Below are 16176 nucleotides of genomic sequence, written 5' to 3' on the forward strand. Positions count from 1 at the left end.
ACCATGAACATAGTCAAGTAAAAAACAAAACAAAAAAAAACAGTTGCCAACCAGGGTAAAAATAGTTTCAGGTTTGATATTTGCTGCGTATTCACCTAGACTGCTTTAGTGTACTTTTGTGTAGGCTACTGTACAAACAGTACGCAAATATGTTTTATGTAAAAGTTACAGTAATTCACCAAAGGGATTTTTTTCATGTTCCAAAGGTAGTGCTTTCCTATTGACCAGACTGACTTACTACAGGTGGAATTTTGACAATATCTCCTTTACTGTACGTACAATAAACAAATACGTTTAAGAAAAAATTACAGTAATTCACCTAAAGTATTTTTTCCTGTTCCAAAGGGTGTAGTGCTTTCCTAGTGACCACACTGACTTACTACAGGTGAAATTTTGACAATACCTCCCTTACTGTAAGTATAGTACAAACATATTATTATTAAAAAAATACTGTAATTTCTCCTTTTTTCATGTTCCAATGGTTATAGTCTGTTCCTAGTGATCACTCAATTAACTTTGATAAATGTATTACGTAAAAGTATGTATTAAAACTGCTGTTCCTTGTAGATATTATAGATGTAGATAATGCAGATATTTTAGGTTAATCATATTTTCAACGTTATAAATAAGCAACACCCTTATTGTAATGATTCAAGTTAAGTTTTTGTTATGAAGTCCTGAAGAAGTGGATTCTGGAACACACTGCTGCTTCAATGTATATCTAATGAGTGATTATAATCAAGGTATTAATCAATAGTTTTCCTTCTATATATCAAATGAGTTGAATGACTTCTCTAGGCTTATGAGATTTTACTTGGCTATAGAAATTACCAGTGTGATTATCGAAAATGTTATTTCATGTAGGGCTGTGACGGTATGGGATATTTTCTTACCGCGGTGATGAAGCAACAAAAATCGCGATTTGGCGGTTAACCGACAACCCCCCCCCCCCACAACAAAAAAAATCCCATGCGCCCGCGTCACACACTCAAGAACGCATGCAGCTTGTAATGGAAATGAATACAATGGAAATGAATAATTATAACGCAGTATTCTTTATTAACAAATAAACAAATTACAAAATAACATTTATATTAAATGGTAAATATTAATAATTAACTATTGATTAGGCTAAAGTTAAAAAAATTCTTAATAATTATAAAGCAGTATTCTATTATAAACTAATACACAAATTAACATTTATATTCAATTGTAGCTAAACATTAATAATTAACTATAAATAGGCTAAACATAAACAACCTTTTTTAAAGTGCAAAATAACAAAACAAAAAGTGAACAAGTGTTTGGCTGTTGGGCCGCTTAAGTAAATCGTGCTGCTGCTTTTATTTTTCCGTCTTCATGTTGCGTGACAGGAAAACCAACATGTTAACCTTGTCAGGTTTCAGCGAGGATCTTAACGGGGTGACGATGTTGCCAGCCGCACTGAATACACGCTCCGATGGAGTGCTCGTAGCGCATATAGTCATATATTTTCTGGCAACTTTTGACAGAAGAGGGAATCGAGCCTGATTATCCCGCCACCAGGCAAGCGGATCAGAGTGCAGATCGAGGGCTTCCTCCTGCAAATACCTTGCGACTTCAGTGTCTGCACGGATTCTTTTTGGAACCGGACTGGAGGATTGTGCTTTTCTCTTTCCAAGCAGGTCCGCAAGATTTTTTATTTTTTTTGGAGGAGAAGATGGCGCACTTTCTCCTTCTCCCTCTCCAGCCGCAGCGACACTCATTGCAGCTTCTCCGTCCCTGATATCACGCCGCTCTTCGGGCATTGCCAGCATCTCCTCCAGGAGCGCATCTTTAACGTCATCTCCAGGGTTGATGTCCTTGTGTCTTGGGTCAATGAATGAGGCCTTTGACAATAGTTGCTGTGTTGCAGGTGCACTATATTTGTCTTTCAAGACTCCAACCATTTTTTTTTTCAGGTTGCGCGTCAACTCCGTATCTTCATCGGTTGGGAGCAAAATATCCTCAGTTAATAACTGTAGGACTGGTTTAACAGAGGGCGCTGTAACTGTCTTCTCGGAAGACAGCGCATCTGTAAAATCCGCAACCTTCTTCAGCGCTGCATTAACGGATTCGAGGACTTCGATGTCCTGCCACATTGGTATTAAATGTTGGCTGCGCCGGTCATCCATCAAAACCCTCCTAATGGCTGGTACTTGCTCAAGAACGCGCGCAACCATTTTCTGCTTAGTGCCCCACCTGGTAGGACAATCCTGTGAAAACATTTAAAACACAGTTGTAATCCCTAATTAGGCTATGTTTTTTGTCCTGTGCAATAAAATATATTTATTTATACACCGTGCCACGGTCTCCTTTTCGCAACCAGTGCAATGTTCACATCAATCTGTATTTTATAGCCTATATGATGCTATTTTTCTTATTTTCCATTTCTTTATTTTTTATTTAATGTGTAGTCTATTTTTGCCATATGTTGTGTTTTATCTTACGGAGCCCCACACATTACATGCAGGAAAAACTAGGCTAAATCGTAGGCTACGTTTAGCATGTCGAAAGAACAAAATAGTTTTTGCAAATCGAGGGAACGAAATAGTAAATTGTGCGCGTTATTTATAAATCGAGAGAATGAATTAGTAGCCTAAATCGTGCGCACAATTTAGCCTACTTTTTTTCTTGCATGTGAAGGGTTACATATCTGGAGCTGCTATAGCCTACAAGCGAATTTCTCCAGCTCGGGATCAATAAAATCTTATCTTGATAATGAAAATGGGCAGCAGAAATTCAGAGCATTGATTGGCGTTTCCATAAGTTTTGCCCAGTTATTTACAGCATTTTATATTACGTTATTTCGTTTTGTATTCGCTTTGAAAAAATATAATTATTACATCATAAACATATTAACAATAATATGAAATAACATTTATTTATAGGCTATAACTTTTTTTCGATATTGTTTCGTATTCGCTTTGAAAAATTATATTAGGCTACATCATAAACATATTAACAATAATATGAAATAACATTTATTTATAGGCTATAACTTTTTTTCCATATCTTTTGAGTTTAATAGGAATTATAGAACAGGTTTTATCATCGTTTGCAACCCTTTATTTTGTAGAATAAATTGTTCAAAGTTTCAACAAGTTGCGTTTGGACGAGTGCGTTTATATCCACGGACTGTTACCTGAAAAGCAACGTCTAAAGAAATAAGAATCGAATTTTAGCACAACTTACCAGAACTAAGCAGTGTTGGGGCAGGTTGTGCTCGACTTGCTCTCTCTGGAGCTTTTTCTTCTTCTGCCAGCTCTGGGAGAAAGCGGTCACCAAATTTCTGAAGACACCCATGGCTCGGGCAGTGCGGTCCTTTTCTGACTTCATTGCATTTGTGACGGCTAAATGTAGATTATGGCCAAAGCAATTAAGCCATGTCCAGCCAAGTTTTCGGACCGCAGCCATATTTGCCCCATTGTCTGTGGTAATACAGACCAGTTTCCTCTCGTCCAGGGAGCACTCTTGGAAGGAGGACCTGAGGGCTTCCGCCAGGTTCTCACTCGTGTGGCTTTCTGGCGTGAACACAGTCTCCAGGCACTTCGATTTTAGTTCCCAGTTTGCGCTGAGATAGTGTATGGTCAGGCTCATGTATGGCATCATGTTTACGCTTGACCACATATCAGTTGTCACTGAGAAATGATCAACGTCTTTTAAGTCCTGTATTATGCCGTCCTTCACTGACAGATACTTTTCAGGGATCGCTGTTTGAGAAAAGTACTTTCGGTCAGGAAGTACATATTGCTTATCAAATGTCTATAGCATGGCTTTGAACGCTGGCTTCTCAACGGTACGGAATGGCACCATTTCTTCAACCAAATAACGAGTCACGCTATCAGTAAGTGCTTGCCACTGATTACTGCCTCTTTGGTACTTCGCACCTCTCGCAAAGGCCTCGGAGACTCCCAACTGTCGCTGCTGGCCTGAGGTTGTAGCTAAGGTTGGTGTACTGCTCCCAAGTCCGGCAAACGCCACAGGATGGTTAATTCTAAGATGCGATCTTAAATTAGTTGTATTTCCTCGCGAGACGGATACTTTTGTGTGACAAATACGGCATACTGCCTTGTCCAAATTCATCGGCTGTCCCTTGTCATCTGCCTCAAAGCCAAAGTGTGCCCAAATAGGCGACACAGTATTTGGTTTAGACATTAAATTCGTGGCCATTTTTTTGAATAATGTCACTCATTCGGCTAGCGCTGTCAACGGTTATTGCCTATACCATATGAAGTGATAGCTACTTGCAATTAAAATCTAACTACAACTGTTTACGTTATGCTATTGTATTTTATGCCTGTGTTTGTATGTATTTAATTTAACATTTTCTGTAAACATCACAAGTACTGAAACCTAGCAGTTAATTAATAATCAGAAACACACACACACACACACACAAAAAATCCCCCATATGTTTAATGGACTGTTCCTCCCTTGCGCAGGAAGCGTTTTTTTTTTCTCCAGAAGCCCTAGAACATAGGACTCACGAAAAAAAAAAAAGTAAATTATAAGCAAAGATTAATGTGTTTATAGTTCAAATCACACACCATATGCAGTCCTGTAACTTTCAGAAAAAAAAAGAAAAAAAATCATGTGCGGTGATGACCTCACACCGCGGTAGGCATCTCATTAATGCGATATTGCGGTGATGCGGTTATCGTCACACCCCTAATTTCATGTATCCTTTAAATGTCTGTATTTGATATCTGAGGTGTAATGTAAGGGTCTGGCCATGCCAGGAATGCAGTAACAGTGCTTGCTCATTTAGCCTGGCTTCCAGAGATGAAATATGGACTTCTTTAACAGGTGTCACTACATCCATCTGCTTGTCTAGGCTACCCTGATAGCAATGGTCTCAGGAGTCATTGAAACCAGTTGAGAGACCATTTCTTAGTTAAAGTCTTTACTTTACAGTTAGATTTAAAGTATCCTCTGCTTGAGAGAAAGAACATGTTATATTAATGTTTTGAGAAGACTCTCCTCCTCACCAAATCCAATCTTGAAGAAACTGTGTCTGTGTGTGTTAGTATTCTTGGTTACAGGTTAAGGAACAAGTGGAAATATAGCTGCAAGCAGCGATACGGGGCCAAGCCCCTGAAGCAGCAGCAAGAGCAGGAAGAGTAAATCAGCAGAAATTGAAGAAAAAAGAGCTGGTTTAGAAGTATAGGTGAAAATGAACTCAAAATGAACAGAAGTTCAGATGAGAATGAACATAGAATGAACAAGACATACATTAATCCAAGAGGAAGAAAGATTAGTACAACGTTGAATAATAAAGGAATCGACATGACACAACATTACACACAATTTTTTAAAATCATGCCACGTGGGGCTCAAACCCATTATCTCTGGGTCAGATAGCTGTCACTCATATCATTGTGCCACTGGGAAGTTGTGTTTTTGGCAAGATGAAGAAGGTCCAATAGTTCAAGTGAGAAGCAATTCAAAATGAATAATTTTTGTATAAATTTGCTGCATGTTGTATTTATCGAGTTCGTTCACATATAGGCACCATGTCTGGAACAGAAGCAACTTTTCCACCACTTAAAGCCACAATACCACTTGCGATCTGGGAATGTGCCACACAGCATTCAAACCCACAACCGGAATGGTTCATGGTTCATGTTAACCAATTAGCATGCTAAGCTAACTACCATAAGGCAACAAATACAGGTCAAATTTGGAGAAAAATATATCAGGAACGGTAGCAAAAATCAAAAATCTGTTCAGTCACTTCTGTGTGGCTCGGCCCAAAGATCATCTGAGCCAATTTTCGTAAAAATTGAACAAAATTTGAATGAGGAGTAGCACAAAAAATTTAACACTGTACTTTTCAAAATGGCCACTACTGTAATGGGCAGAGTCTTAATGTAAGATATTGATTGTGATTACCATAATGAGTGGAATCAGGTGTACTAAGTTTCATTTTACATCTATTTACATTCACATCTACATCAAAGGGTTCAAAAGCTATAACCCTTTTAAAGTGGAATTTTTGAATTGGTGGTGGCGCTATAGAGTTGGTCCTACAGACTCAAAAATTGGTCCAATTACTATTCATTACAATCACTACAAGTGTGGAAGGTCACGACGTGCCTAAATTCAGGGTCCGAATGTCAGCCGCATAATTGATGGAGATATGCTTCAGTCTATCTATGTGTAGAAAAAGTGTGATTATTTATTAGCCAATCAGAATCATTCAACCTGAAGCAATGACAAAGCTTAGACCTTGGTGAAGGGTATAATTGCTGTGATTTTTGTAAATGTAAGGGGAAGCGGCTTACTTTTGATCACTGGAGTAATCACTCCTTGTGATTCTTGAAGCTGACTTCTGCCTGATGAAACTGCAAACTATCTTTAGTAAAATTTCCTTTAATTTATTATAATTCTGACTCTTGTCTTAAATTGACTGCACTTCTAACGCCTGGTCTTAATAAATCATATCTGGTCCCTGGGTCTTTAACTGTAAGTCCCAAAATACAGATATACAGTGGTAATCCATATTGAAACAAGGACAATAAAGCAGAAGTTTCAGCAGATATTCTTTAATGATGTTCCACTGTTTAAGGTACACAGTGAGCACAACCATTGGACATCTTTTCCAGGTAGCTTGTCTGGTGATAGTCCAATGCAGCATACATTGGGTACCATCTTTGGCACTGTTCACATTGGTAAACATGACAAGGATTAATTATGTAACAAACCACTAACAGTTATAGTTATGTGTGTTAACCAATTACATAATGCAATGAATAAATATTAAATAACATGTTCAATTGCTTAAATATTTTTGTTTACCCAAAGTAGTCCTGACTGAAAACATTTGAAAAAATTGTATTCAAACACACACATTTGTTTTACTTAAACTTTTACATCACTTCACTAAACGAAAATATAGTAAAGTAAAAAGTACTTGACAAAACAATCAGTTAAAGGGTTAATGATAATATAAGAACAACTTAAACCAAGAGAGGATCAACAACAGCAAAATTTTGAAGAGGTGAAATTGAAATATTACTCTAACCACAAGGAATTAATTACAACTTTTATGTATAATCCCAGTGGTATTCCATGAACAATTATAAAGATAATAGAAATAAAACAGTGCACTGTATAGTATCTTGAATGCCTCCATGATCTTGCTGTTCATTATCTGTCAGATTTGCTGCACCAATGCATACAGGTTCAGTCATTACTGTTAATAATAATGTAGCCCCTATTAATGTACTACAACCTTAAACAAAAACAAAAAAAATTACAGTATTATATTATTATGTAAAACAGTATTATTAGGTATTGTCAAAATTTCACCTGTAGTAAGTCAGTTTGGTCATTAGGAAAGCACTACAGCCTTTGGGACATGAAAAAATACTTTAGGGGAATAACAGTAATTTTTTCATAAACATATTTGATTATTGTACGTACAGTAAGGGAGGTATTGTCAAAATTTCACCTGTAGAAAGTCAGTCTGGTCATTAGGAAAGCACTACAACCTTTGGAACATGAAAAAATACTTTAGGTGAATTACAGTAATTTTTTCATAAACTTATTTGATTATTGTACGTACAGTAAGGGAGTTATAGTCAAAATTTCACCTGTAGTAAGTCAGTCTGGTCATTAGGAAAGTACTACAACCTTTGGGATATATATAAAAAAAAACACTATAGGTGATTTACAGTTTATTTCATAAACATATGTAATAAACATGTAATAATATGCTCATTACATAAACATATTTGATAATTGTACAGTAAGGGAGGTATTGTCAAAATTTCACCTGTAGTAAGTCAGTGTGGTCACTAGGAAAGCACTACACCCTTTGGAACACGAAAAAATACTTAGGGTGAATTACAGTAATTTTTAAAAAAACATTTGTCAACTGTACGTACAGTAAGGGACTTTTTGTCAAAATTTCACCTGTAGTAAGTCAGTCTGGTCCGTAGGAAAGCACTACAGCCTTTGGAACACGAAAAAATACTTAGGGCGAATTACAGTAATTAAAAAAAAAACATATTTGTCAACTGTAGGTACAGTAAGGGACTTTTTGTCAAAATTTCACCTGTAGTAAGTCAGTGCTTTCACTAGGAAAGTACTACAACCTTTGGGATATAAAAAAAAAAACACTATAGGTGATTTACAGTTTATTTCATAAACATATGTAATAATCATATGTAATAGTATGCTCAGTACATAAACATGTTTGATAATTGTACAGTAAGGGAGGTATTGTCAAAATTTCACCTGTAGTAAGTCAGTCTGGTCCGTAGGAAAGCACTACAGCCTTTGGAACACGAAAAAATACTTAGAGTGAATTACAGTAATTTTTAAAAAAACATATTTGTCAACTGTACGTACAGTAAGGGACTTTTTGTCAAAATTTCACCTGTAGTAAGTCAGTGTGGTCACTAGGAACATGCTACAACCTTCGGATAGCAAAAAATCCCTATGGTGAATTAATGTAATTTTATTTAAAAAATATTTATGTACATTATGTACAGTGAGGCAGGTTTCCTAAATACAATCATTATAATGCACTTTTTATTGTTGCTAAAGTACAATCAATAGCATTAGAACACATAATGTGAGAGAGATTTGCTGGTACATCTGTACTTTGCAAAAATGTAGTTGTCTGTTTGCACACAATGAAAAAAAAATAGGACGGTCCCTTTTTAGACGGTCCCTATCTTTTTTACCACACACATGGAATGTTCAGTGAACAGTCGCAACTTTGTATGCCATTAAAACAATTTTTGCCCATTTTGATCGATTGTGAAGAGTGTTGTAGTTCACCATCTTTGTCCTAAAGATCATTTTTGAATGAGGTACAGAGCAGAATTTAAGTTATTAATCCATGAAAATGTTAATCCGGCTTCGCTCTGTGTGAAGGCACGCGTACTTCTCCATTTCAAATGTAGTTTACCGACTGAAATACGACATGTCGCAATCTGTGACGAACATGGACGAACAGGCGAGAGCCAATGAGCGTTTGATATCACTGCCGTAAAACATGTCGTAACGCTTCTTGGGGGCGCAATTTTTGAATTTGAATTCATCACGAGCGCGGGATTTGACAGTTACAGACTGCGCTGCTGTGAACGCCTGTGAAATGGAGATGAAGATAACTCACTGGATAAAGGGCTGAATTTGGATCTCTTTCTTGCAAACGTATGGATTCTAAAGATTTGGATTATATCAAGTATAATAAAATTGATGTCTTTTGTGAATTTATGTTGGGTTTTGGTGTATTATTGTTCTATTGGAGAAAACGCATTTTGTGTGTCACTGTAAATAAACTAAATATTAAAATGGTTAAACGATTAAATAAGGTATTTTTAAGGTTTTAAAGTGTATTCTTGTTTAACTGCATGTAGACTAATCGTTTTTGTGCTGTTAATACGTAAACATTTTACATTTTAGTGCTGTAAATAGGCTACGTCAGTATTATACGTTTCTGTGTGTATAAAACGTAAGTAAATGTACGTATGGTAGAATTACACTTTACGTAAAAATACACACGTATTCTCATGAGATCACGTTGAACATTCTCAGTAAGTAAAGTGAAACTGTACTGTAAAAGGAAGCCTTTTTATTTCCATGGAATTACTGGGATTTTACCCAATAATCTGTAATAGCTACAGTTACGTAGCTATTAGATTATAGGGTAAGATCCCAGTAATTCCATGGAAATAAAAAGGCTTCCTTTTACAGTACAGTTTCACTTTACTTACTGAGTAAATTGTCATGTTTTCCTTGGTAACGTTGCAGGACATACGAGGTAAAAAATTGTGACTGTATGGAAAAGGGAATGATCAGGTTATATGGTACAATTCCGGTAATACCATGGAAATAAACAAGGCTTCATTTTACAGTACAGTTGCACTTTACTTACTGAGTAAATTGTAAAAACATCTGCAAGAACATACTCAGTATTTAAGATGTGCCATGACATTAGGGAAAACTGTTCCTGCGGGGTAGTTACCAGGTAAGTGTAAGGTAAATTATTTGATAAACCCTCTATAAATGGGTGTAGCAATGAACAACAACTACGTAAGACAAGGTAATTTATTGGAAACTACCGTCTTAATTTCAAGATAGTAATAAATAAACATGGACTGTTACCAACATAACCCTAGGATAACTACAAATCTAACTTGAATTGATGGGTAATACTGGAAGTGTTTCTAAAAATTGGCTGCCTACATTCTGAGGAAGTACACAATTAAATCTGAGTTATTACCAACCTAAACAGGTAACAAGTACACAGTACTTTGTTGAGTTGATATTTAACAGTGGTGTTTTTTTCCCTGGTAGTTTCTCTGTAATTGCATACTAATCACCTTAAATAATTACACACTAAAATACTATAATTTACCATATGCTTACCAGGTAAATACTTAGTAATTAGTTTGTAGTTTCTCTGCATTTACATACTTGTTACCTGTGGTAATTACCAATAACCAACTATAACTTACCATATATTTACCCGGTAAATACCTAGTAATTAGTTTGTAGTTTCTCTGCATTTACATTCTTGTTACCTGTGGTAATTACCAATAACCAACTATAACTTACCATATATTTACCAGGTAAATACCTAGTAATTAGGGGACTGTAAAAGGAAGGGTTACCAACTTTTGTATGTTCCATTTCCGACAAACGCCTGGTGAGCTGTTCCAGGGGACTTCTACCACTCCTGACGTGTTTCTTTAGTTGTTGTAAGTGGTTTTCAAATGGAAAACAGGAAATGTCATTTAAGGAACTGTTGAAATGGCTGACATCTTCATGAAGATGAACTAGTCCATGTACATTGTAGACAGGAAACGTCTTGCCATACAATTTAGGACAGCATGTGACAAAGTGTTTGATAAGTTCATGAGCATATTGGAGATAGCCATTTCGAGTTCGGTCATCTGACTCTAGCATTATAGACATGGCAATCATCAAGGACAAGAAATGTTTGTATCGTTCAGGGGACAAGACAGATTTTAAGACCACAGGTCCAGTGTAGAGCAAAAACTGACGCAACTCAGTGGCTTTCCACCTATCTACCTCAAGTAAACCCTGTGGTTGCCTGGCAAATTCACTTGGCAACTTCCCTCTAAAAGCAATTAGACTTTGAGAAATTGCATGTTTTTGTCTCAATGATAGACGACAGAGTTTTGGGCCACGAGTCATGTATATTAAAAGGCGTCGAACCACTCCTAAGATGACCATATGCATATAATCCAAGACAAAAGAGGAAACACAAGGAATTCCAGCATCAATGAATGGACTGAAAGCTCTCTGGTGATCCCTATACTCAACTCGAGAAAAACAGTCATCAGTGCGCGAAGGGCAATCCTGATCAGCAAAAACTATCCTTCTCTCAACAGAAGTTCCTGTGATGACACATCTTTCGCAACTATTATAGGAGGTATGACCCTTAATACATTTAAGATAAGCCCTTGCTGGCGCGTCACAAATCACAGCATCAACATTAACAGTATAGGTGTGGCCTTCATAAACTATCCCACTGTCTTTCAGATGCTTGTACTCGGTAAGAAAATCTTCAACATAGTCCTCAAGTGGACTAGGCTTACTTTGGCCACAAAATATGGCAACAATAAATGGATCGAAATGGCCAGTCTTTGCCAGTATTGGCCAGAATTGGACACCACTGCTTTTGAAAAGGGCCATCAATATTTACAGTAAGGTGGACATCATTACTGTGACTCTGATTCAAATAAGGACGGATCCCCTTTTCTAGGCCGTAATATTTGTACTGCCCACCACATTTAGATTGTGATGTGTTACGTTGTGGTGTGGCAAGCAGTGTGCGACAATCAGTAGGCAATTGGTGGCCTTGCCTTCTCAAAATAATCAATAAACTATTAATTGCTCTGTGAGTCAAGTTGTGGTCTAAGGCCCACTGTCTGAGGTCATCCTTTACGCTACTGGTCACATCAGCTTCATCATGTTCAGAGTCAGTGGACCAACGGTCCCCTTCAGTGTCTGTGTGGAAATCAAAGTCGGGTGTCACATGGACATCGCAACACGTCCCAGAAACAGCGTCACCAAAGATCCTTTTATCCTCTCTGTTGTCACTGTGACCACTAAAAGAAGGCACACTGTCCGAGTTATCGCTGTCAGAATCAGCCAGAATTTGTTCCAGTTCAATTTGGCGTTTTCGCCACTGTCTCATTCTCAATGTCATCTGTAAACAGAGTGCAAGTTAGTTTTGTTTTATGTGTATTTAACTGAGCCATTTGCAAAGAGAAGGGGGATGAGTTCACAACAACACATAGGCCTACCGTGTTTAATCTGTCTATCTCCAAAAAGGACACCTCACTCCAAAAGAGGACACCACAAATAGGGTTGCCAACTTTCTGAAATGGAAATAAGGAACAGTGAGGTGGGGGGGGGGTTCCAGTTTTGGATAAGCCAGACCAATAGTGGGTGGGCCTTAAATTAAAAATATTAAATTTAAACCGTTATCCAATCTCTGTTTAACCTAATTAAAAATATTGACTAATAAAGCCTACTGTTATATTATCTGTGCATATACATAATAGATTTTAATAGCTTGATGCTTTTTAAAATTTTTGTTGCATTGTTAAAAGTTTCGGTGCATAGGACAGACCTATCCGCGATCGCTCTCCATGGTTCTGACCAAAGAAGAGCGCTTTGGAATCTCCGTTACGCATACGCATATGGGCTGCATTTTCCGATAACATTGTCTCTTAGCGCGCTACGAAGACTCTTAAGGTATAACTTAACTAAAGGTATACTACCACTAAAGGTATATCATTGCTAGGCGCCTTCAGGGCTATCATCTACTCGCGAGGCAGAGGCGCTGGCGCCCTCCTAGCAACGGCGCTGTTTTTGGTAAAACATGATTTTGACCACTTCATTAAGTTTTGTTTTGTAGAAAACTCTTTTTTAAAAGATTTTCGTTTTGTATAAATTGTATCTTAATTTTGATCAATGTTTTATCAACCAATTGCCCGTATAATGTAACATAACAAATAAATGTCTCCTTGCTAATTTAGACACATTCATAATCATTACTTTAACTGGTTCTTTGTGGCAAGCTTTATGCGTGGTCATAACGCTTATTATCCTGTAGGCTATATAGCCTATTTAAGTAATGAAATTAATATGAAGGGGCGATTTGTCCAAGAATGGCTTAAATGAACAACTACTTGTCGATTAGAAAAAATTAGTCGGAGACAGCCCTTATTCCACATATTTTCGAACCAGCAGGCCATTCTGGATTGAGCGAGCCACCCTGCGGAATATTCAGAAATGCGCTCTCCGCTCACGAGCTCACGAGCTCTGATCGGAACACACCCGAACCTCACTGTCTGCTGAACTTGCGCAGAAACATCAAAATAGACATAACCACCTTTTTTAAATTGATTTTAAAACTAAACATTTAGACTATTTTAGAACAAATTATGAGCTTATTGACGATTTTTTATAATTCTTGACAAAATTAGAATATATTACGTTTTTATTTTATTTTTAGTTTTGGGTGCGCCGAAAACTAACGCCGTGCCTGGCCCCCACGGAAGAACATTTTGAAAAATAACCCCTGAAATGGTGACTTCTGGTGAAAATTGTGGAAACTAATTGATACATTTAGATAAATATATTTCATACATATAGCATATTATTTCATACATATAGCAAATCACCTGACAGTTAAACAAACAAATAATAACTACAGCGTTACAGTATCTAACGTACACTATTATGACAAAATGTTAGGCTAATGATCACAGAACTTGTTAACTTAATCTTAATTTTGTTTTTTTACTTTATCACTCCTCGTACCTTTTAATTAGTGTGTTTGTATTGTACTTTATACAGCAAACTCATGAGAACTTCGGGTAAAGTTGTAGTCTATTAAATTAACGGAGCCATGCCCGTAAAGGGATACACCATCGCGCACGCAGTCCCTGCACGTCTTGTTGTCATGTAGGATGGGGATGGAAAGATTCAATTTAGAGCTAATGTAATGCTATCTCTGTATTACGCATCGGATCATTCTCTTGGATAGTCAACGGTATGCGCTATCAAAACATAGACCTAACACATATCGTGGACAATGTAGGCATCCAAGTTAAATTAGGGAACAAATAAGTGGCATTGCAGCCTACAGTTATCGACTGATTTCCCAATTGAAGCCTACTCACTGATAATTGCTTCCCTCATCTTCTTTTTCATGAATCACATGAAATATTATTCCTGGGTCTTTTGACGCTTACCTTCACTTTGCACTACATCAAAAGCGAGCGTTTACATAGAATTCCGCACTGCGAAATGCTTTGGATTTGCAAACATTATGTTATGTTATCATATTTGTTTTAGTTTTCCTTATGACAAAGGTGGCAGACCACAAAAATCGCGGCATTAGTCAGTTTAAAGTATTGCCATACAGAGAACCAAGCCATAGTGGCCTTGGAATGTGGGATTTTTAAAGGGCAATCACGGCCAGATCATTGGGCAACCAACGACGGCCAAAATAAAACCCCAGCAAATGTACAAAACATGTAGCGGAATGTTAGCTGCTACTTAAGCTTCGGTGCCGTGCGAAAGTTGTTTTCAAAAGTAACGTTAGGCTAACTATGGGCAATGTTTAGCTAACGCTAGCTGGTGGAGATGCACTCCCTCCCCCACAACAGGTTTAGATAGGCTAGTTTAAGACAATAACGCTAAAACAGCTAAAATTAGTAATGCATAATTTAACATAAACTTCACTAAGTTGACCGAACCTACCTTGAAAACAAGGATTTTTCAGATTTAGGCCTATCACTTGCTTGAAGTTGCTGCCGTTCACGTTTCCTGCGGTGTTTCCTGTGGAACTACCATACTGCAGGCGGGACTTCCTGTTTCATATATATATGCGGACCAATTCCGGACGTCATCACGACGTGCAAACTACTTCTGCTTTAGACCTAGGCTACTAATGAATCACGTTGAAAAACAATGTTAATATTTAACATTAAAAAATGCATTCACGAAGCTAAGCATGTCAATGATTAATGCCTCAGTCAATCAAACATTTCCCTACATTCATTGTTCATGTCCATTTCCTGCACCTGTCTTAGACGTCCACATGGCGTCAAAGTCTGCACCTTCAGGGAACCAAAATCTGACTTCCAAACATGACGTAGAAAAGACCTCATTTGGAGGTAACTTTGCAAACCTAGATCATGTCCATTTCCTGCACCTGTCTTAGACGTCCACATGGCGTCACAGTCTGCACTTTCAGGGAACCAAAATCTGACTTCCAAACATGACGTAGAAAAGACCTCATTTGGAGGTAACTTTGCAAACCTAGATCATGTCCATTTCCTGCACCTGTCTTAGACGTCCACATGGCGTCACAGTCTGCACCTTCAGGGAACCAAAATCTGACTTCCAAACATGACGTAGAAAAGACCTCATTTGGAGGTAACTTTGCAAACCTAGATCATGTCCATTTCCTGCACCTGTCTTAGACGTCCACATGGCGTCACAGTCTGCACCTTCAGGGAACCAAAATCTGACTTCCAAACATGACGTAGAAAAGACCTCATTTGGAGGTAACTTTGCAAACCTAGATCATGTCCATTTCCTGCACCTGTCTTAGACGTCCACATGGCGTCACAGTCTGCACCTTCAGGGAACCAAAATCTGACTTCCAAACATGACGTAGAAAAGACCTCATTTGGAGGTAACTTTGCAAACCTAGATCATGTCCATTTCCTGCACCTGTCTTAGACGTCCACATGGCGTCACAGTCTGCACCTTCAGGGAACCAAAATCTGACTTCCAAACATGACGTAGAAAAGACCTCATTTGGAGGTAACTTTGCAAACCTAGATCATGTCCATTTCCTGCACCTGTCTTAGACGTCCACATGGCGTCACAGTCTGCACCTTCAGGGAACCAAAATCTGACTTCCAAACATGACGTAGAAAAGACCTCATTTGGAGGTAACTTTGCAAACCTAGATCATGTCCATTTCCTGCACCTGTCTTAGACGTCCACATGGCGTCACAGTCTGCACCTTCAGGGAACCAAAATCTGACTTCCAAACATGACGTAGAAAAGACCTCATTTGGAGGTAACTTTGCAAACCTAGATCATGTCCATTTCCTGCACCTGTCTTAGACGTCCACATGGCGT

At 37.8% G+C, this 16176-nt stretch overlaps 1 protein-coding gene across 1 annotated transcript; it reads right to left on the reverse strand.

Moving 5' to 3' along the window:
- Positions 1 to 1343: 1343 nt before the first annotated feature.
- On the reverse strand, positions 1344 to 3630 carry LOC308696734 (E3 SUMO-protein ligase ZBED1; the record flags this gene model as incomplete). The annotated part of the gene is made up of 2 exons (XM_081375624.1): positions 1344 to 2234; positions 3214 to 3630. 2 exons carry the CDS (start codon positions 3628 to 3630, stop codon positions 1344 to 1346), a joined length of 1308 nt encoding a protein of 435 aa, XP_081231750.1.
- Positions 3631 to 16176: the final 12546 nt, after the last annotated feature.

The sequence above is a fragment of the Scardinius erythrophthalmus genome (assembly GCF_964197995.2).
Source record: "Scardinius erythrophthalmus genome assembly, chromosome: 1".
NCBI classification, from domain to species: Eukaryota; Metazoa; Chordata; class Actinopteri; order Cypriniformes; family Leuciscidae; genus Scardinius; species Scardinius erythrophthalmus.